Genomic DNA, 23,397 nt, shown 5'->3' on the forward strand with positions numbered 1-23,397 from the left:
TTACCAGGATGTTGCCTGGTATGGAGGGGAGATCCTATGAGGAGAGGCTGAGGGATTTGGGATTGTTTTCGCTGGAAAGGCGGCGGCTAAGAGGGGATCTTATTGAAACATATAAGATGATTAGAGGTTTAGATAGGGTGGATAGTGATAGCCTTTTTCCTCTGATGGAGAAATCCAGCACGAGGGGGCATGGCTTTAAATTGAGGGGGGGTAGTTATAGAACCGATGTCAGGGGTAGGTTCTTTACCCAGAGGGTGGTGAGGGATTGGAATGCCCTGCCAGCATCAGTAGTAAATGCGCCTAGTTTGGGGGCGTTTAAGAGATCCGTAGATAGGTTCATGGACGAAAAGAAATTGGTTTAGGTTGGAGGGTCACAGTTTTTTTTTTTTTTTTTAACTGGTCGGTGCAACATCGTGGGCCGAAGGGCCTGTTCTGCGCTGTAATGTTCTATGTTCTATGTTCTATGAACCATTTTGGAAGTGGCTTAGGTGAGATGGTATGAACGGGAGATGTGTAGCTTGATTTGCATTGAGAAGGTTCTGTAGATGTGGACACATTTGTGATGGGCTAACTTAGGGTTGCAGAAGTCACATCAACAATAGTAACAGGGCAGCAAGTCTTGCTCCATCATTTTTGGGTGCTGCCTTAAACCACCAAACTTTTTTGTTAATTTCTAACTTGCATCAATAGACAACCTAAGAATGGCAGATCATAATCTATAGGAATGCATGGCACTTCTATTAAAACTAGCATTTTCCTTATTGGAATGGAGTGCACTGTGCAACTACAATGAATACATTAAGCCCCATTTAATGTTGTTTTGCTGTAATGTCGCTAAGTTCACGTGACCTGTAATTTCAATGAGCGTTGCGAGATTCATTTTATCATGGTTAATTGGGTGAGTTGATTGGCATTATCTTAGAGCAACCTCTTTTGCGCTCCAACTCTCTGACTTGCTGCATCTCCCAGTGCCTGACCAACCTTACCAAACCTCCCGTTCCCTGTTTTACTCTCTCACCACTTTGCTTTCCTGGCTCTGCATTCCTTTTCAAGATTCAGATCTGATCCGATGTCACAGTTCTAGTATTGTGAAAGTGTCAGTCCCAATGGTGCAGAGGTGCTGAGCTGTGGCTGCTAAAATCCATGTTGTTTTAAAACAACTCAAAGCTGCTTCTCCTGCCTCTAACTGCAAAGATCCTTGCTCACAGTGTTAGTTCAGGAAAGGGAAGCAGCATGCGGACGTATGTAACAAAAATTATGGATTATAACAGCTCCAGGTCGACACTTATGCATCATTGGGACTGGCACTTTCACAACCTGAGATCCAGCAATAGATCGGATCTGGATCTTGAACAGAAATGGAGGTTCAGGAAAGGGAAGTGGCAGGAGGGTAAGTCAAGGAGCAGGAGATTCCATGGGAGGATAGGTCGGCACAATGAGAGGCTGCAAGTCGGCGGTCTAGTATAGTGAGAGGCCATATGTCGGAGGTCAGGTATGGGCAGAGGCCAAAAGTTGGCGGTTGGGCATGGGGAATGCTGCAAGTCAGCGATTGGGGGAAGAGGCAATAAGTCGCATATGGAGAGGCCACAATTAGGAGGTCAGGCATGGAGAAAGGCCTTCAAGTTGGAAGTCAGGCATAGGAAAGATCACAAGTCGGAGGTCAGGCATGGGGAGAGGTCCCAAGTTGGAGGTTGGGTAAGGGGAGAGGCCACAGGTTGGTCGGGCAAGGGGAGAGGCCACAGGTCAGAGGTCAAGCAAGGGCACAGGCTGCCGGTCTGGGAGGGGGATTAAAGCCACAAATCAGAGGGTCGGGGAGGGATAGGAAAATAGGAATAGGAGGCCATTCGGTCCCTCAAGCTTATTCTGCCATTCTAGTAGATCATGGTTGATTGGGAAAAGGATCGGAATCAGCAGCAACCAGGAGGTTTAGGGAGTGGGAGATTTAGGAAGCAGAACTGGCAGAGAGTAGGAGGTGCTGTAAGTGGAAAGTTAAATTGTTCTTTGAATGTATTTTACATCAGAAATTATTCAATATACCAATGTAGGAATTTAGCAATGGAAAGTATTTCAATGTACAAGGTATTTATTTCTTTTCTAATAAGGAAGGTCTTACAGAATCTAATTCCAGTTTTAACATCGATTCTTATGGGAACATATATTTTACTTAAAGTCACAATTTTAAGGAAACAGCCACAATTTTAGGTGAGGATTTAAAAGTCAAGAACTGGGTTTCATTTCCAAGCAGGTTGTAATAGTGAATGTTCATCTATGACTCTTACTATTTTGTCCTGCACAAATAAATCTTGGTCTATCAATTATAAATGGGCACAGTAAGAAGTCTCACAAACACCTGATGAAGGAGCAGCACTCTGAAAGCTCGGGATTCCAAATAAACCTGTTGGACTTCAATCTGGTGTTGTGAGACTTCTTACTGTGCCCACCCCAGTCCAATTATAAATGGAAGGAAATGTGGAAACATCCACATCAATTATAAATGGAAGGAAGACATTTGTTTTTCACAAACAGCATATTTCAGCACCTTAACAAATGTGTAACCACGGAGTGCCTTGAAGAGGAGTACAGCCACCATGGAAAGGGCATAGACACGAATGTAAAAGTTCTGATTCGGATGGTCCCTCATGCTGTTGCTGATGTAAGTCACATTACCTTCAGTAACAGATGTATTCTGAAAAATAATGCAATGTGTGATGTTTAATCTTTTAATGAATCAGTTTGCAATCATCTGCTCAGTTCATCAAGATATTCATTGTTGTGTACGATATAAATGCAACACAGAATTTTGTTTTTTGTTTATGCATTGGAGTTTGAATATATTACATGACATAAGGGCCAAATCACTGGTTTGTGAGATAAAATCTGCACATTTTATCAGTCTATTTTAATCATAAAAAAGTTTAAAAATTAATGAGCTTGAATGCATGACAATATCTTGTGTGCAATTTACATTGTGATGCAATATAGGAATTTTCTACGCTAAAGCGAGGCGTGAACAGGGTGATTGGGTCTGCGTGTTTCAATCATGTTAGCTGTACCTAGCTGAGACTTCTGTATTTGTTACTACATGCGACACATTACAGCATTTTAAACAACTCACCCCACTGCCCTGCTTAATCCAGTAGCTGAGCCACCAGTTACTGAATGCTATGCTGCCTGCTGTCAGTATGAACAGAAGAATGTTCACAAGGAAGATGAGACTACCTCCTGCAGCCTTGATGTAAATTCCATAGGTTGACCAGGACACAGAGCCACCAGCTTTTTCCTCTGCTTGCATAAGCTGGTCTAGTAGCAAATAAAAATGGTTATCAGTTCAGTACATTTCACAATTGAAATTTTACTCTAATGTAATTTACTTTAATTGTGTTTCATTGCAATTCCTGAGTTGCACTGATTTTGATGGATTAGATTTTTAGTGCATTACATTTAGGTGTGTGGTTAAGTAGCATTATAAATTGCCTCAACTAAATTGTTTGTTTTAATGACTAAGGTGCTTGCATGAATATAGAGATATTAGAATTATAGGCATATTATGTTTTGGTATTTACAGATAAACATGCTAGATTTTTAGAAGCTGACATAAAACATACCAAAGCATTTTACAGCCATAGCAAACTCTCACAAAAAGCAACGTGATAATGGCCAGATAACTTGCTTTGGTGATATTGATTGGGAGATAAATATTGGAGAGGACACGAGGGATAACTCCTCTGCTCTTCTTTAAAACAGTGCTGTGAGATTTTTTAATTCCATTTGAGAGGGCAGATAAAGCCTCGGTTTAACCCTGGATCTGAAAAATGGTATCTATCTCCAACAGTGCAGCATTCTCTGAATAATGTGCTGGAGTGTCAACCGAGGCTACTGTGCTCAGGTCTTGGACTATGATTTGAACCTTCAACCGTCTGACACAGAGGTGAGAGAGCTACCAACTGAGCTGACTCATTAGTGCCACTTACATCACAGGAGGGAAAAGGGGATGCAGCTGGCTATGGTCATTGGGAATGAAGTGAGAGAAGCACCGGAAACCAGTGGCCCCATAGATAAATGCATTATCTGGGTAGTGGTTAGAAGCTTTTCAGAGAAAAAATGTAGTACCTTCAAAAGGACAGTGCTGATTGCACGGAATGAATATGCAAAAGAAATTGCTGAATTTCCATGCTGGAAGTAGTAGTGGTGTAAGTAAATAACTAAATTTGAATGATCTGTGATAATACATAGCTGTGTGACTAAATCTTTGGGTGTCATGGTGACAGTGGTTAGCACTGCTGCCTCACAGCATCAGGGGATGCGGGTTTGATTCTGGCCTTGGGTGAATGCGTGGAGTTTGCATGTTCTCCCCATGTCTCTCCATGTGCTCCGTTTTCCTCCCACAGTCCAAAGATGTGCAGGTTAGGTGGATTAGCCAAGCTAAATTGCCTCTCAGTGTCCAAAGAATATTAATTAGATGGATTAGTCATGGGATAGGGCAGTGGGGGGTGAGCCTGGATGAGATGCTCTTTCGGAGAATCGGTGCAGACTCAATGGGCAGAATGGCCTCCTTCTACACTGTGGGGATTCTATGGTTACATAAAGCATGTGCACCTCTGGGGGTAAGTATGGAAACTCTTCACAAAAATGTCTGCTGATAGAATGTCTTTATAAATGCAGAAACAGGCAAAGAAAAGCAGTGTAATGTTTCTTTTACTGAAAATTTAATGTTCATGACATTCCAGGCTGGATTTTCCGGAGTTGGGAAGACACTGTGGTCCTTTAAAAATGGCAGGCAGGTCCCATTCACATTTTGACAGCTCCACCTTTTGCCTGCAGGGGAAAGGGTTGGGGTGTGATTCATACAGGAGGAAGATCCAAACTCAGTGGGGCCATTTGAACTCAGTGCAGAGTTCACAGAAACCTGGTTTTGGCTGTTCCAAGAGCCTTAAGCCTCAGTGTAGGAATTACAAATTAATAGAGCAGACATCAGTGCTCTTCAAGGGTGAATAAGGTCTATAAGCATCATTATTGGAATAGTTTAAATGCAACATCTTTAAACTTAAAAAAACAGCTGCAGCTGTCATCTCTGTTGGACAGTTTTGATTGGCAGGCTTAGGTTAAAAAGAAAGAAAAATAGCATCGAGACATGCAATTTCAATCGAGTTCTTTATTGACATTTCCCAAAGGTCAATCATGATGAATGCTTGGAGTTTCAAAAGCCACAATTATCTCAGCAGGTGGTTCTGAGTTCAGTTTAACTGACAGTTTAAAGAGTCTATTAAAGGATTCATTGTCTTTGAAGTGGAGTACGAATGCAAGTTTTGTTTGTTTTAAATTAACCAGTCGAGAAGATGAAAAAGCTTTAAATGGGTTTTATGAATGGGAGTTTTTTTCACCATTAAGTGTGTACCTGTAGAGCTGTATTATAGAATCTCTACAATGCAGAAGGAGGCCATTTGGCCCATCGAGTCTGCACCAGCCACAATTCCACCCAGGCCCTATTCCCGTAACCCCACATATTTACCCTGCGAGTTCCTCTGACACTAAGGGGCAATTTAGCATGGCCAATCAACCGAACTTGCACATCTTTGGACTGTGGGAAGAAACCAAAGCACCTGGAGGAAACCTATGCAGACACGGGGAAATGTGCAAACTCCACACAGTGACCCAAGGCCAGAACTGAACCCGAGTCTCTGGTGCTGCGAGGCAGCAGTGCTAACCACTGTGCCGCCCATTAGATGGTTAGAATTTTTTCAAATTTCCACATGGCTCCTGAGGTCTGCCCATGGTGGATACTGATGGAGAATTGTATGGGGGGGGGGGTGTATTGTGGGATGCTTGGGGACATCAGCAGGCATTGAGTTGCCATTGAAGGTATGAGGGGCCATGGAGTGGTAAACTGTGGCTAAGGGGGAATGAGGGGTGATGGCTAGATGGCCTAACCATTGCTAGACGGCCTAACCATTGCTAAAACTAAAACAAAGTTCCTGCGAACCAAAGTGGACCGACTTGCTGCCACCACCCCACCCTGCTGGGTCAGCATTCTTCACTCTATCCTGCACCTGCTTACCACTCCCCCCCCCCCCCCCCCCCCCCCCCCCGCACTACCCCCATTCCCCCAAAGTGAAAATCATGTATTTCAGGGTGCTTTTTAACCAAGGCTAGTCTGGTGAGTCAGGAAACCTCCCCACTCAAGCTACTTGCTTCAGTAGTGAAAATCCAGTTCACCATATAACTTGCTTCAGAAAAAAAATAAAAGTTGCATAATTTGTATTAATATTAATTGGAGTAGAAAATGGAGAATGGACAATATTAGATTTCCACAGACCTTTAAGCAGTACATCATAGGAACACACATACGAACATACAAATTAAGAGCAGCAGTAGGTCTTTAGGCCCCTACAATTAAATGGCCATAAACTGATTCATAAATTTCCCTCCTTCATACACTGACCTCAGAAGAGAACCCTTCCACTCCACACATTTTCTATGTTCTATGTTCTATTGGAAAAAAAATCAATTTCCTACAACCGCAATTCATGAGGCCTGTCCTTTTTTTGCTATGGGTACATAATTACTACAGGAACTGAAGTGAAACTGCCTGTTTTCACTTTGTAGGGGATAAAACTGAAGGTTTATAAATCTGGTTAAGAGTAAAAGGTGTGTTTCAAAATAGGGAATTCTATCGATAAATTGAGACATTGATATTCTTGAGCTAGTTCCAGTTTTGATGTTAGCTGGTCAAAAGTGGAGAATCTTTTGTCAGAAGGAGACAATCAATTTTGAAAATAAGGTTCGTTTTGAAATTCCTGTGTCCAATATAAAAAAGTGAAAATGTTTTTTAAATTAGTGGAATTCTGAAGAGAGCTAAATTAGAAGATGGCGATACCAGATTGGGAAATTTTGGTATGAGAAAATTAAAGTACTGTGGAATGTCAGGAAAGTTTGGTATGCAAGAAATATACTGGGGCGGCACGGTGGCACAGTGGTTAGCGCTGCTGCTTCACAGCTCCAGGGACCTGGGTTCGATTCCCGGCTTGGGTCACTGTGTGGAGTTTGCACGTTCTCCTCGTGTCTGCGTGGGTTTCCTCCGGGTGCTCCTGTTTCCTCCCACAGTCCAAAGATGTGCGGGTTAGGTTGATTGGCCATGCTAAAATTGCCCCTTAGTGTCCTGCGATGAGTGGGTTATAGGGATTAGCGGGTAAAATATGTAGGGATATTAGGGTAGGGCCTGGGTGGGACTGTGGTCGGTGCAGACTCGATGGGCCGAATGGCCTCTTTCTGTACTGTAGGGTTTCTATGATTTCTATGATTACCAAAAATACTGCACTGTCGCTTTGAGGCATTTAATCTAAAATCTATTAAAATATACAAAGCTTGTGGCAGTTGACCAGATGGTGGTAATGCAGTTGGTGTGAATTTCACCTTTGGCTAAAGAACTAAACCAGCTCTAATGAAACACAGCCTATTTTCTTTCTCAGATAATATTCCTTTCCACTGACTTCAAAAACAAAATAAATTCACTGTGAACGCACTTTTGTCCATTTCTATGAGAGGCTAAAAGACAGTAAGAGTTTTAACAACACCAGGTTAAAGTCCAAGACAACAGCGGAGTCATCCATTCCCACTTGCAGGGGGAAACTTGGTAGGCCAGGAAATTGGGGTGAAGACAAAAAAATCAGATTCCCATCAACAGATGAACTTTTTCAGTTAAGTTCTGGAGCTTTAAAGATGGGCCAAGCTTTCCGATGAAGTGTCAGGAAGCCCTTTTGCATGCATTTGCATGACATTCGTGCGAGCACATTAAAAGGTCAGCTCGTCAGAATTATGTGTCTCCTCCAAATTAAGTTTAGCCATGATCGTATTGAATAGCAGGACTGGGCCTGGTGGCCTACGACTGCTTCTATTTCTTGTGTTCTTGTGTTCTCTGCCAACAAGAAATTAGAATGTTCACATTTACGACTGTATGTAAGTAGCATGCACATGGCAAAGTTGACTTCTTCCTGGACTTTGATGTGAGCAGCTGCCGCTTTGCCATCTTAGAGATTGCTCGTAAATACCAGCCCCCTGATTGAGATCGGGTGCCAGTAGGCCTAGCTGTGTGAAGGGTGACAGGGGAAGCAGGCTCAGGGGTTGGTGTCTTGGGAAGGACGCCAGACTGTACCAGAGCTTGTTTAGGAGGAGATCTGGGAAAGAAAACCAAACTATTAAGATTTCCTTAGGAGATGTAAACTTGCACTCCTCTCTTTCTTACAGTCGTTTAACCACCTGGTTCTGCTCTTAGATTCACTTTTTCTTTACTCCTTTATCCTCCGAGCTTTGTTCCATAACACCGATCTTGTTTAGTTATTTGAGTTTTAGCTATTTAAAGACAGTCTCTAATATCAGTTACTCACCAGCCATTCAGCTTACTGCTTTCCTGTGATATGACTCTTGGATTTTTCAAAATGAGCACACTGTTTGGCAGCTGTCCCTCGCAGGACCCCGAGCCTCGCACTCCCTTTAACTTCCTCTCAGACGAGTGTCCCTCGTGGGTCTGGTGCTCTCTGCTTCCTGATGATCCCGAGCCTTGCACGCCCTTTATCTTCCACTCCCAGACGACTGTCCCTTGCAGGTCCGGTGCTCTCCGTTCCCCGAAGGGAAGTCTTTCCTCTGCTGCTTGGCAGACCACAGCTCCATCCATTTTGTAACGCCTATTATACTTTGCTCTCATGCACCTTCATTTAGGATAGCTGAATTAAATTGCACTACTTAACATTTACCCTGCTGTTGTTGTGATCCTTTCAAGTACCAAACTGTGTTGATTTACAGATTGCTTCCACCCAATGTGCGCATCAGGACCTGCACAGCCCTCTGTCTCCTGCAACCTTGGGCACCTGGAAGTAGGAATGGGAATTTTTCCATGCCCTCACAAAGTTGTATGTATAGCACATTGAGAGCAACATGGAGTGTTATATGGGAAGAGATGCACTCATGTTACCCTCACACCTGCTCCCAAAGGGGAGCAGACCTTGTAGAGAGCTCATTCATGCAGAAGCAAAAATATGGGTACACAGGGAAGAATGGCATGAGTAAACTATCTGACCCCTTGAGATCATTCCTCCTTGCAGCTTGATGAGGGAAGTTCTTGTAATTGGTCCCTGATTGCGATTCACCCCATTAACCTCATATCCCTTTAAATCTTTATCATCCTGAAAAGTTTAGAGATTACTTTGGATTCCACTCAACGACAATGCCTCACCATGGGATTTGAGTGCCAACCGTTCATGACCCTCCAATTACAGAGACTCCTATAAATCTCAGTCCTAGATGCCCTTACTATTACCACAAGACTGTGCTCTGCCATTCTGGATACCCCAGGCAAGTTAAACATGTTTCCTATATGGATCCCGAGAACGAGCCCTTGATGCTTCACAAGGATAGATGTTCAGAATCGCCCAATTGCAACCCAAACTTCCATCTGACATCCATGTGCACCTGCACACTTATACTGTTTGATGTGTCACTTTGCAGTGAGTGGATGGTGTCACTACCCTGGTGGTGCAGCAGATCATAGAAACATAGAAGATAGGAGTAGGAAGAGGCCATTTGGCCCTTCAAACCTCCTCCGCCATTCATTACGATCATGGCTGATCATCCAACTCAATAGCCTAATCCTGCTTTTATCACTCATCCTTCTTCGACAACTGCTGGGTTGTACTCTTGTGTGTCCCATGGGTGCTATCCTCCGCTCCATCCAGGTTGCTGTTGTGAGATGGGAGAGCCTCCTGTTGCCATCCCTGGGAAACAGCACCTTCTGTCTTCGGCCTGGAGGAGAACTTGCAGGGTGGCTTAGCTAAACCATGGGGCCAGATATTGTCTGCCCTGTGACATTGCTATCTGCAGTAAGTCTTCCCCTCTGCAACAACAACCAGACTGATGTTCCTGACTTGAAGTGAGTGAATGACTATCTGGCTGCTAAATATGATGCCAGGACCTTCGACCCCATGAGGTAAAGGCAGGGATGGTGACTTCCTGCTGACCCTCGCTGCGAGATTCACTGCACTCCTCACATATGCATATGTTATGAGATGAACAGCGCAAGATCACATATGCTTAGTTTTCCTGGCCCCTCGGCAGAAATCACACTCATTTCTACTTTCAGCACCCAACTTACACTCCGAAATGGTATTGCCCATTGTGGGGTCTATTTAATGTTGAATAACCCTCTTTAGCTTCAAAACTTAAGATTTTACACAGATAGTATTAGTGCATATAGCCTGGCTCCCTCTAAAGTGACACTGACCTTGACTGTGCCTGAGCTGAAATAATTCAGTCTGGGATGACGGTGCATTCTAAATCTGTCATCCACTCTGATTACTAACTTCGCATTTTAAATTGATTTCTGAAGAGTATTTGTTGCTCCGTATGTCATGAGACCTTTTTATTATGTTCACCGAGGCGAGATGAAATTACACAGAAGATGAAATTGGTCTTCAGTGATAGCACGAAATGGGCAAAAGTGGATTTAAAGTGGACTTATTCTGGGTTCAAAGTCAATAGAGAAGAAAGAAAATGGGCTGTGTTTCATTCTTGCTGGTTTTGCTCTAGAGCCAAAGCTGATCATTTACACCCACTACATCATCACCAAACTGGTCTGTTGCCACAAGCTTTGTATTTTAATAGGTTTAAAATTAAATGCTACATTAAATGCCTCAAAGCTATAATGCAATGTTTTTGGTACAGCAGTACATTTCTTGCATATCAAACTTTCCTGACATTCTACAGAACTTTAGTTTTCTCATACTAGAATTTCCCAATCTAGTATCACCATCTTTTAATCTAACTCTTTTCAATTTTCTACATAATTTTAAAATGTTTTTTCTTTTTATATTAGTGATGGGAATTTCATATTGAATATTTTGTTGCCAAAAACTGCTCCAACTTTGACAACAGCATGGAAATGGGAGCTATCCCCACCCAAAATAAATGTCTCTATTTATCTATAGAACTCCTTCTCTTCTTTGATATAACCTTAGTTGGATTTTTAAACCTTCATTTTTATCTTATATGAGTGAAAACAGACAGTTTCACCTCAGTTTCCGTAGTAATTGTGAACCCACAGCAAAAACAGACTGACACCAAGCATCAATTTTACCAAGAAAGGATTCAAAGAATGGTGGTTTGGGGAAACTGGCTTGTCCCATTTCTGTAGGGCAGAGGACTTCTCTTCTGAAGTTAGGAAAGAAAGGAGGGGATTTCAGTTTTCACCTGGTATGTTTATCTGTAGCATGCTTGACACTGAAAGTAAGTTTTCCATTCATCAAAGTTAATATCCCTCAGCTTGGGAAGTATAAAGCTTCAAAAATTAAAGTTCTTTAATAATATATTGTATTGTTTATAAATGCATAATGTAATGATTAATTAAGACAATTTTGTTGATATGGCCTTAAGATAACAATCACCATTATAAAGCAGAGCTCTTTCATAAAGCTGTTTCAGCAAAGCCATTTCAAAAGTGACTTTGAAAGAGGGGAATCTATAGATGTACTAATGAAGACACCAGAAATAAATTTACATTTCAGGCTGCACAATGCCAGAATGTATCTTGCATGGTGTTTGTTACATTAAGGATTTATATGGTCTTTTATCAGTAAGGGTGTCATAAACAACCAGTGCTATGTCAAAGATCAGGATTTATTGTTCAGTCTTATTAAAGGAGACTGCAGTACTGAAAAACAAACTGCAACGTTTTAACAGAAATCACATTACTGTTTCACTTGCCCTTCTGTGTTTCCTCTTCCGGAAAAAAATCCCGACTAATTAAATCGTCTGATGTTTCACCATGCAACTCTTCATCAAACTCCTTCTCACTGTTGAATTCTTTTGTCATCTCTACCCTGGGCTCCAGATCTCTGGGTTCTGTCCTGAACAAATAACTTAAATCACCCTCACTCCACTCAATGCTGTCCTCATCATGCATTTGGACAACAACAGGCTTCCATCGAAATACTGCAGACTTTTTCCCGTTCAGCGTCACTTCTGGTTTCTCCTCAGGATCTACCTGCCTGTTGTCCTTAACTTGTTCCTTCATCCTCTTTTCTTGCTCTGGCACTACGCTGACCACCATTTCTGTTCCTATTTCATTAGTGTTCGCACTTTCTGCAGCTAGGACAAGATTCATGCTTGTTAATACAAAGAGTGACAATAGATACATAACACTAGTACCAGTAATGGAAAGGTAAGATTTGGAATTAAATGGGCCAATACTAAATCTTAGAGAGTGTTCAGCCATGAACCAGAACTTCCATGTTTCATTCTGTTTCCTAGTTTTCTGCAGGTTTTAACAGTTGCAACACCACACGTGTAAATATTTAATAGTAAAGGAGCTGTATTTCACTAAAGCAACGAAGTTTGGTAGATTTTGCCATGGAATCGATTTATGAATGATATAATTTTTATGCTGACTCATGCTGGTTTATGGTCCAACTTGGTTGCAGCTCTAACAGAGTCCATTCGTTGACTGTGAAAGATAAATTTCTAGTTTAATTATTTTAAGCATTGGCGGCTGTACCTTCAGTTGCCAAGGCGCTGGTCTCTGTAATTCCCTCCCTGAACCTCTCTACCTTGCTACCTCTCTTTTGTCCCTTAATAGCTCCTTAAAATCTATCCCTCATCTTCCCTATTATCTTCTCATGTGGTTTTGTCAGGTTTTGTTTGCTAATGCTCCTTTTAGGTGCTTTGGGAGCATTGACAGCAGGAGTGCCTGGCCTCCAATCAGCCTCCACTTGTAACAAACAACCTAAAAGGTAATAAGCTATTATGTCAGGGAGTGGGAGGACGAAAATTAAAATTGTGTTCCTCCGCACGATCAAGTCATGCGTTGGTGATATAGCTGATTACATTTAACTGCCATAACATATTTTATGGATTACAATTTTATTCATTTCCAGGAGCTTTCTCCAGTACCAGTTACATGATTTGGAGTTGTTTCATTTGGCTTTTTCATTGATTAGAACATCTATTATAGCAATGAAATATATAGTCTATGCTTAATTATAACACTCATGAATGCAGTTTTTATCATTTCCATTGGTTAATTTGAATTACTGGATAATTTATTGCCTGGCTCACAACCTTGAAGGCGATGTCCGAGTGCACCAAGGGGTGAAATATTCCAAGAACGGAATATGGAAAGAAACCTCGTCCACCACCAGTGTGCATCACAAAAATCATAGAGCACCCTCCATTGTCAAACACATCCTGGTGTTGGGCATTGCTCCCTGCTGGCTAGAACATGTACAGTTCTGATGACCCAATCATTGAAGGATATTACTGGTTTTGATCAAGCACAAGACTAAGTGATCTGGATATTAGGGACTGAAGGAATTGCTCAAATTAGCGTTGTTTCTCTTCAGGAAAGAGACTTAGATGTGAGTTAACTGAAATTATGGAAGGAATTTACAAAATATACAATAGAGATGGGATCAAATATGAGGGTACACAAATATAAAAAAGGGATGGGAACTAAGGCCAGACTTTTTGTGTAGACTGAGTTACCAGGAAAGATCATTGAAGTGAAAGTTTAAACTGACTCAAGAAACAATTAGATATCTAACCAGAGAAAAAGATTTGAATGAATATTACAGGCTGGAATTAATATTAATCAAAAAGTCAACAAATTGTCTTTACTGGTTGATAGAAATTCTTCAGTAAATTATTTTCAAATCTATATTCACTTGCCTCCATTTTTGTCTGGCTCCATTGTTGGAAAGGCTGTGCCGGAGTTTGCTGGACTCTGATTTGACATCACTGGTAAACTCTGCACAGACTCACTCACTCTTATATCTCTTCCTTGCAGCTTGATATATGACCTGCTTCCAAAAACCCTAACCTGGTACATGAAATCTCCCTCAGACACCACCTTGCGGATCACTACTGTTCCATATCCTCGACCTGATGAGAAAGAACTTACTAAAATATTTGCATGCAGTGAAAACCTAACTTTCTGCTTCATTTGATGCATAATGGAAGCAGGAAATCTCAAAAAAGTACTTATTTGAGAAACTCAATTCAAAGATACACAGTGGTGTATTGCCCCTTCAAATATCTCTCTGTGTTGGCTTGAAATTGATTGTCCTTCTCCTTGGCCTACATGATGGTGAATCATGCGAGTAACAAATTAATAGTTTTAAATGATTTACATAATAAAGAAATTACCTGCAAAATGCACTTTGCCACAGCGGCTTATTTAAAATAACAGGTCAAGATATTTAAAGCAGTAACAGCCCACTGATAATCAGTAAAGAGATATGTTGCATTGAAACCTATTAAATATTAACTTCACTTGCTGGCTGAAAAACAGGTGCTGCAAACCAGCCGTCCATTTGACATCCTGCTTGATCTTCCATATGGAGTAAAATGGAGTGTTAGATTTGCTACTGGCTATTTTTATCCATGATAAAAGTTAAAATGGCCCCCATTTGACTTTAACTCTGAAGATTCTACCATCACAGAAAAGTCTACTTGTTATTCATTGAATCCAGGCCAAACAAATGAGTTCTTGAAATAGCTATATTTTTGAAATGGGGTTTTATCTTGTGTCCATCCATCAACTTCAAGTACCATGAACTTTGGGAACTACATGATTACCAAGTCAATCATCATTGGCCTTCTTTTCATTGGTTGCTGTTCCCTGGTAACACATACTCCTCGCAAAACTATTCTATTGAAAAGCAATATTTGAACCAATATAGAGTGGCAACACTCCAATATCAACTCTTGGTTTTCCTACTAATATGGCACCTTAAGGGCTGATGTCTCATATCTCACACCAGGCCTCAACTTCAAGAGGGGGGGCGGGGGGTGGGGGGGGGCGATTCTCCCATTCTGACCTGCTAATTTTTTGGCTGGTTGAGAGATGCACGTGTGCGCCGATTTGTGGGATTCACACATGCGTTCCTGACGCATGCGCGTCTCCCACCACCGGATATTCGGCGCAGTCGGGACCAAGCAAGGAAATTGGCAGGAACACTAGGTAAGTCATTTAAATCTATTTTTAATGTTATTTGAATGTCATTATCAAGCCAGGGGCTGAATTCTCCAGGCCCGATAGCATCTCCCACCCCACTGTATAAATTCACTCCGGCGGGGTTTCGAGTAGCTCCCCACTTTCAGGAAACTAGCGGGAGACCCCGCTGGAGTGAAGAGGGAGCAATCTGGGCCCCCCAGGGGATTGGCCAGTGGTGGGGTGGTGCCCCCTGGGCATGGGCACTCTGACAGTGTCAGCCTGTGGTTGGTCAGACACTGCCCAAGGGACAAAGTGCCCATGCCCAGGGGGCACCATGGCACTACCCATCAAGCATCAGACTGGGCCAAGGGGCTAAGGCCAAGGGAGCGGGGCCAGCTTAGGCCATTCAGTGGGGGTGGGGGGGTCCCGCTGCCACTGCATTGAATCTGGTCGGGGCGGACTGGAGGGTAGGTCTGCTTGTTGGGGGGGGTCTGCCCTCGGGGGTGGGGGGGGAGGTGGGTTTGCCTCCCATGTGGGGGGTGGTCTGGTGGGTGGGGGGAATCATCACTGCTGGGGGGGGGGGCCTGGAGATCGGGGTGCTCCAGGATTTGGGGGTGAGTTTCGGGGCTGGCCCGGAAATGATCGTGGGGGCTGCGATTGAGCCATCTGGGGGGCTGGAGTGGCAATACTGCAGGGGTCCAGGGCTGGCCAGCGATCGAGCTGGCCGGCAAAGTGCAGGCTGACAGATAGGGGCCACTGCGCATGCGCAAAGTTCCAGAACTGTCAGACTCCGCGTGAATAAGTCCTGCTCTCTGAGCTTTTAATGAGATTCACAATTGTGACCTCTGCATTGCACTGAGTGTGGGAGATTTGAGTCTGAACTCCCACTGAAAAAACAATTGTGATTTACACCATTTTCCCCACAAATTCAGCACTTTGAATTTTTTTAGGAGAATCGCCCCTCAGATTTGGACTCAATTCTGCTTTGATTTATCACACTTACACTAAACAGAGAGGTCTTAATTTGAACCTCAGCTCCAGTTTGGACACACACTCCAAATCTATCAATGTCTGTATCTTTTTCTATTCATTTATGGGATGTGGCATTACTGGCTGAGCCAGCATTTATTGCCCATCCCTAATTCTCTTCAATTGAGTGGCCTGCTAGGCCATTTCAGAAGGAATATTGATGTGTAGGCCAGACCAGTTAAGGACAGCAGATTTCCTTCCCTGAAGGACATTAGTGGGCCAGATGGGTTTTTACAACAATCTGGCAATGATTTCGTGGTCAGCATTAGACTTTTAATTCTAGATTTTTATTAAATTCAAACTTGACCATCTACTGGGGTGGGATTTGAACCCGGATCACCAGAGCATTACCCTGAGCCCCCAGATTACTAGTCCAGTGAACAAAACCATTAAGGCACTGCCTCTATGATTTGGGACCTAGCCTGAGTACAAAAGCTGGACTGCACTGTCACCCAAACATGGCATACCCACATCTACACCAACCAATCCCAAAATCAGACGTTAACTCAGCTTAAACTGCAGCTACTCTCTGCAAAGCTACACTATCATGTTCAATCATCCCCAGTGCTATCAATGGTCCCCTGCTGGAATATCAACTAGTTTTCTAATTAAAATCTTTCTGTATTTACATGCAGTTCTATAGATACAGATGATGCATATATGTTTAAAAAATTGTGTTAGTTGATATCAATGTATGTATTATAAATGAGCTCATACACACACATAGAGAGCCAGCACAGGCACGATAGGCAGAGTGGTCTCTTGCCATGCTATAAATATTCCTTCATATTCTAAACTTTCTAAACATCTGAAAAGGAGGAATGTGCCAGCATGTGGGGAGAGAGAAGGGGAGTGAAAATATGTGAATTGCTTATTAGGAGTCAACCTAATGGGCTGAACGTTCTTCTATGCTGTAATGATTCTATAAACTCTTCATCCATCAGAAAACAACTTAAACCATGTTCCCCCATTGTAAATGTATTTAATCACATGCCCTCCCCTTTCCTTAGAAAAGGACTTCAACAAACGACTGACATCAAGTTAAAGAAGCTATTATATTTACAGATGGTTTTTCAGGTATAGTAATTGGCATCCCTCATACCTTCCTTCTTCTTTTCATGCACAATAGACACAGACTTGCTCACTGACAGAATATTTCCAGGTTTGTTTCCAGCTTTTTTGGCAGTGCTTCTTAAGTTCTTCTGAATAAGGTTCTGAAATTTAATGTGGTACATTGGTGTAAATTATTTGATACATTCTGGGCCCTAATTTGCTTGTATTTTTATGTACAAGATTGGCATAAGTACAGTGTAAAGCCAATCTTCAGCACAACAGAATAAAGAAATTTGAGTGTAAATCACAATGTTTGTTTTTTCACTGTGCCTGATCTTTTATGGCAAATTAGTGAAGCCTCCACAAAGATTGGTCTCTCCCATCATCCCATCCTTGTGCAAAAAATTGGAGAACATAAGTTTTCCCCAAAATATTAAGTGCATCTGGACCTAAAGATCAACAGTGCTTTCTGCATTTCAGTATAATTGTAGACATATAGACATAAATATTTGATTTTTCACTTTGACCACATTGAAAACAAGTAAAAATCAATGTCATACACTTCATGCATTGGTTTGCAAGACATTGAATATAAGCCATTTCATTATCAGACAACTTATCCTTTGCTCCTCTGGCCTTTGCAAACTAGCGCCCCTATACCATGTAACCCCAGCAGTGGTCACTGTTGGGACTAGACAACTGCCAGCCAAACAGATTGGCCGAAGATCTTGTAACAGTCTACTGAGCATTACATGGCTGCAGGGCAGCTTTCAGGATCGATGGTCCCTGCCAAATCTTTTGGTCATGGGGAAGGAAATCCCAGCATCTGAAAAATCCTGCCCCTACACTCCTACGGTATTGGGAGATCAATTCAGCCACTAATATTCTACTGCCAAATCTACAAAAATACTCAGTGCATGAAAATCTTAATGGGAGTACAGGCAGACAGCGGGAAATATTTAACATCATGTTTCAGTATAAAATAGTTGACCACATCATGTCAACATGTAGAATCATGAACTATTCAAAATAAATTATGGTGACCCAAATGGCTCAATGCAATTTGTCTAGCGAACATCTGCTGCACACAGAGTGGGAAAGTCTGTGTTTCTTTCTCTAATTTGTGCTGAATTGAGAAAAGTAATTTAGGACACCCATTCCTGATCACCATAAGAACATAAGAAATAGGAGCAGGAGTAGGCCGTCTAGCCCCTCGAGCCTGCCCCGCCATTCAATAAGATCATGGCTGATCTGAAGTGGATCAGTTCCACTTACCCGCCTGATCCCTATAACCCCTAATTCCCTTACCGATCACCAACCAATAGCTCTCTTAGATGTGCAGGAGTATACACATAAAGATAGGCCTGGTGCTAGCTATAATCAGATAGTCAATTAGTTGAGGTGCTACACATCACCTGGCATGTGAAACCAAAACCTAACATGAGTCAACGCAATCAGGAGAGGAGAGAATGGATAATTAAGAAGGAAAGAATTAAAAACTGAAATAGTTTATTAGCTTCTTCATGATAAATGTTTATGATTAGGAAGGTATAGAGTATGGGTGAAGAGACCCACTCCACTATCGTTTTCCAGGAAGCTATCATATGCACATTTACAATGTTAAATTGTGATCTCGGTTTCAGTGAATATCACTTACAGCTTGCTGCATACTATTAAGTAGGGCAGCATAGTCTTCATTAAGAGTCATTAGTTCCTCATGTGTGCCTTGTTCTGCAATACATCCATCCCTCATGAATAGCACTTCATCACAGTCTACAAGATACTACAAAAGAAAAAAAGAGTGCATAAGAATGAGGAAAATGCACATTTTATACTCATTAATTATCCTTCAAATTTCTTTATTAATAATCAAATTTCTGAATTTGGGTCAAACAATTCAGTGAAATCAACAGTGAACATATCTTTTCAGACAAAAAAAACAAAATTTGTGATATCAAAAAATGTGAGTTAAGCCAGAGTTAAATCAGAAAAGCTCTGAAAAAAACATTTTCATAAGCTAAATAATAATATTCACAAATTATAATGCTAAAGAGAGCTGATAGGCACCATTAATGTTCTTTCATTAATTCCTCACATGGAACTTCATTTAACTGTCCAGTGGCCACATTACTCAAGGTGTGCTCAAAAAGAATGGCGCCCTTCTCCATGAAAAGATGAAGCACTCTCTCTGCCAAACACGAATATGGCTATTGTAATATAGACCATGCAACACACTGATATTAATGTTTCCTGATTTTAAGAATTTAAACTTAACTTTGGATCTTATCTTTTTTCTTTCCCAGGATGGGGCAGCATTGCCTGGGCCAGCATTTGTTGCTCATCCCAAACTCCTCTTCAGAAGGTGGTGGTGAGCTAATTTTTGAACCTCTGCAGTCCATCTAGTTTGGAACACCCATAGTGCTGTTAGAAATAAATTCCAGGATTTTACAGAAACAGCGTTACAGTTCCAAGTCAGGATACTGTGACACTTCGAGGGAATTTGCAGTTGGTGGTATTCTCATGTGTTCGTTGCCCTTGTTCTTCTAGGTGGCAGAGGTCATCAGTTTGGAAGGTGCTGTTGAAGGAATCTTGGTGAGTTGCTGCAATATACCTTGTAAATAGTATGCATAGCTGCCACTGTGCATCAGTGGTGGAGGGAGTGAATGTTTAATGTGGTGGATGGGGTGCCAATCAAGTGGGCTGTTTTGTCTTGGATGAGTGTTGTTGGAGCTGCATTCATTCAGGCAAGTGGAGGGTATTCCATCATGCTCCTGACTTGTGAATGGTGAACAGACTTTGAACATTAAGGGGTGTGTTACTCACTGAAAAATTCTCACCTCTGACCTGTTCTTGTAGCCACAGTTTATATATGGCTGGTTCACTTCAGTTTCTGATCAATGAAGACACTGATAGAGGGGGAATTGACAATTGTAATGCAATTGAATGTCAAGAGAAGGTTAGACTAACTCTTGTTGGAGATGGTCATTGCCTGGCACTGGAGTGACACAAATGTTATTTACTTACCACTTATCAGCCCAAGCATGAATATTGTCCAGCTTTTGCTGGATATGGACACAGACTGCTTCAGCATCTGAGGAGTTGTGAATTTTGCAGAACATTGTGCAATCACTGACGAATATCTCCACTCTGATTTGATTTGATTTATTATTGTCACATGTATTAACATACAGTGAAAAGTATTGTTTCTTGCGCACTATAAAGATAAAACATACCGCTCATAGAGAAGGAAATGAGAGAGTGCAGAATGTAGTGTTACAATCATAGAGAAAGAGTAGTGTAGAGAAAGATCAACTTAATGCAAGGCAAGTCCATTCAAAAGACTGACAGCAGCAGGGAAGAAGCTGTTCTTGAGTTGGTTGGTACGTAACCTTAGACTTTTGTATCTTTTTTCCGAAGGAAGAAGGTGGAAGAGAGAATGTCCGGGGTGCATGGGGTCTTCATTATGCTGGCTGTTTTGCTGAGGCAGTGGGAAGTGTAGACAGAGTCAATGGATGGGAAGCTGGTTTGCGTGATGGATTGGGCTACATTCACGACCTTTTGTAATTCTTTGCGGTCTTGGGCAGAGCAAGAGCCATACCAAGCTGTGATACAACCAGAAAGAATGCTTTCTATGGTGCATCTGTAAAAGTTGATGAGAGTCGTAGCTGACATGCCAAATTTCTTTAGTCTCCTGAGAAAGTAGAGGCGTTGGTGAGCTTTCTTAACTATAGTGTCAGCATGGGGGAACCAGGACAGGTTGTTGGTGGTCTGGACATCCAAAACTTAAAGCTCTCGAACCTTTCTACTTCATCCCCGTTGATGTAGACAGGGGCATGTTCTCCTTTACGTTTCCTGAAGTCGATGACAGTCTCCTTCATTTTGTTGACATTGAGGGAGAGATTATTGTTGCCGCACCAGTTTACCAGATTCTCTATCTTATTCCTGTACTCTGACTCGCCATTGTTTGGATCCGATCCACAACGGTGGTGTCGTCAGCAAACTTGAAAATCTGACTCTGACTTTATAATATAGGGAAGGGCATTGATGAAGCAGCTGAAGATGGTTGGGTCTGGGACACTACCATGAGGACCACCTGGAACCATGTCTTAGGACTGAGATGATTGGCCTCCAACAACCACAACCATCTTCCTTTTTGCATTTGAATCCAACTAGTAGATATTTTCTCTGATTCCCATTAATTTCCATTTTGCTATGGCACCTTGATGGCATACTCGATCTACTTTTCGTTATTGCTTGTCAATTTCAATTGGGTTCCACACTAAAGACAGTTTTCCAGGTAAACAAAATGGGGTAGGATCTTGGTAATAATTCCCTGATCATCTGGTTTAACTTTGACAGAAGTGTCAGCATCTTTCTGGCGAGAAACTGTAGCATACAAACTATTTTTTCCTTAAAGGCTAACAGATTAAAAGGCAACTGCGCCAAAAATATAACAACATCAAGTTAAGCTAATAGCACTTGGTCACATTTAAAATACAGTAAAAAAGATCAAATTTCTACATGGCCTTTTCCCCTTTATATTCGAGACAAATTGCTAGAAACTGGACCAGACAGCAAGGATATCAACAGAAAAACTCCAGGAATGTGCTTATGTGAGGCTCCTCGGAGACAACGTAGTCATGCATTATCCTGAATATCAATACACCCATGTACCATGAACTTGTGCTCCCTCAATTGTTGGCTTTGTCATCCCAGAGTACAAGGGTTATACTAAATTCCAAAATAGCGTCTAACTAAAGACCACCAGTGATAACTGAGAAACAGTTCCATGCTCTGTACATTGGGAGGAATTCTCCCATTTTGAGACTAAGAGCACGATTCTCTGATCTTGTTCGTGCCCATCCCACTGCAAGTGAGAACAGAGAATTTGGCATTCCAGCCATAAGTCCATTCACTTCAGTGGCACTGGAGAATCCCAGCTGCAAATGAGGATGGAGGTTTTCAGCATAAATGCAGGAATGCGGAACGTCTCCCACTGTGGCGGCCAATGGAAAAACATGTCAGGTGCGATCTTACCTGCCATTCATGGCATTCTCCCGCTGCACCGAGGTCAGAGAATTTGGCGGAAAATCCTACTGGCGTGAACGGTGATTAGATTCCGGCTGCCAAATTTCTGGCCCCGACTGGTCAGTATTTAAAAACTCTGTGACCAGCCTGAATTAGTACGTCACTACAGTAACTGATTTAGTTAGTAAGTGAGTAGAAGACTGTGTGCCAAAGGAGCAAATCTGAGCGTTTTCCAACCAGAAACCATGGATGAACAGGGCCTGCTGACATCCAGGTCTGAGGCATTCAAGTCAGGTGACTTTGACCCATATAAGAAAGCCAGATATGATCTATGGAGATCTATCAAAGAAACAAAAAGACAGTAATTGACCAAGCTAGAATCCCAGGCTAGCCACACGGACTCCCACCGACTAGGGCAAGGTCTGCAACACATAACAGGCTACCAGATGAAGGCAGGTAAAATCGCCGGCTCGAATGTACCCCTCCCCGATGAGCACATTCTATGCCTGTTTTGAGCAAGAAGTCAGCAAGAGCATGCCCTCCATCCCAGAAGCCTTGGGCGAACCTGTATCCGATGTCACCATTGCCAATGTCAGAGCAGCCTTCTCAAAAGCCAACCCACAGAAAGCAATTGGCCCAGATGGGGTACCCGGACGAGCACTCAGGTCCTGCGCGGACCAGCTGGCGGGGATATTCACAGACATGTTCAATCGCTCTTTACACCAATCTGAGGTCCCTACCTGCTTCAAAAAGATGACCATCATCCCAGTACCAAAGGAAAGCCAGACAGCGTGCCTTAATGACTATCGTCCAGTAGCTCTATTCTCCATCATTATGAAGTTCTTCAAAAAGTTAGTCATGGCAAAAGTCAATTCCTGCCTATCAGACTGCCTGGATCCATTACAGTTTGTCTATCGCCGCAACAGGTCCACAGCAGATGCCATCTCCTTGGCCCTACATTCAACTCTTGAACATCTAGATAATAAAGACACTTATGTCAGACTCCTATTCATAGACTACAGCTTTTAGCACCATTATTCCAATGAGATTCATCTCCAAACTTCATGGCCTGGGGCTTGGCTCCTCTCCCTGCAACTGGATCCTAGACTTCCTAAACCACAGACCACAGTCAGTAAGGATAGGCAGCAACCACCTCCTCCAAGATCATCCTCAAAACCTGTGCTCCGCAAGGCTGTGTCCTCAGCCCCTTACTATGCTCCTTATACACCTTTGATTGCATGGCCAAATTCCCCTCCAACTCGATTTTCAAGTTTGGTGATGTCACCACCATTGTGGGTCGGATCTCAAACAAT

General features: G+C 42.3%; 1 protein-coding gene across 16 annotated transcripts in view; it reads right to left on the bottom strand.

Moving 5' to 3' along the window:
- LOC144492932 (ATP-binding cassette sub-family C member 5-like) overlaps nucleotides 1-23,397 on the bottom strand; it is a 179,325-nt gene that overhangs the window by 36,095 nt on the left and 119,833 nt on the right. For 11 of the 16 annotated variants that reach the window (XM_078211591.1, XM_078211589.1, XM_078211586.1 and 8 more), the window contains 5 exons: nucleotides 18,714-18,839; nucleotides 17,106-17,217; nucleotides 13,708-13,920; nucleotides 3,116-3,300; nucleotides 2,540-2,686 (listed from right to left, as the gene is read on the bottom strand). In XM_078211591.1, coding sequence (XP_078067717.1) covers nucleotides 2,540-2,686; nucleotides 3,116-3,300; nucleotides 13,708-13,920; nucleotides 17,106-17,217; nucleotides 18,714-18,839 — 783 coding nt within the window. The other 5 variants (XM_078211590.1, XM_078211584.1, XM_078211595.1 and 2 more) reach the window with 3 other exon arrangements.

This window comes from Mustelus asterias, chromosome 4, assembly GCF_964213995.1.
Source record: "Mustelus asterias chromosome 4, sMusAst1.hap1.1, whole genome shotgun sequence".
NCBI classification, from domain to species: domain Eukaryota; kingdom Metazoa; phylum Chordata; class Chondrichthyes; order Carcharhiniformes; family Triakidae; genus Mustelus; species Mustelus asterias.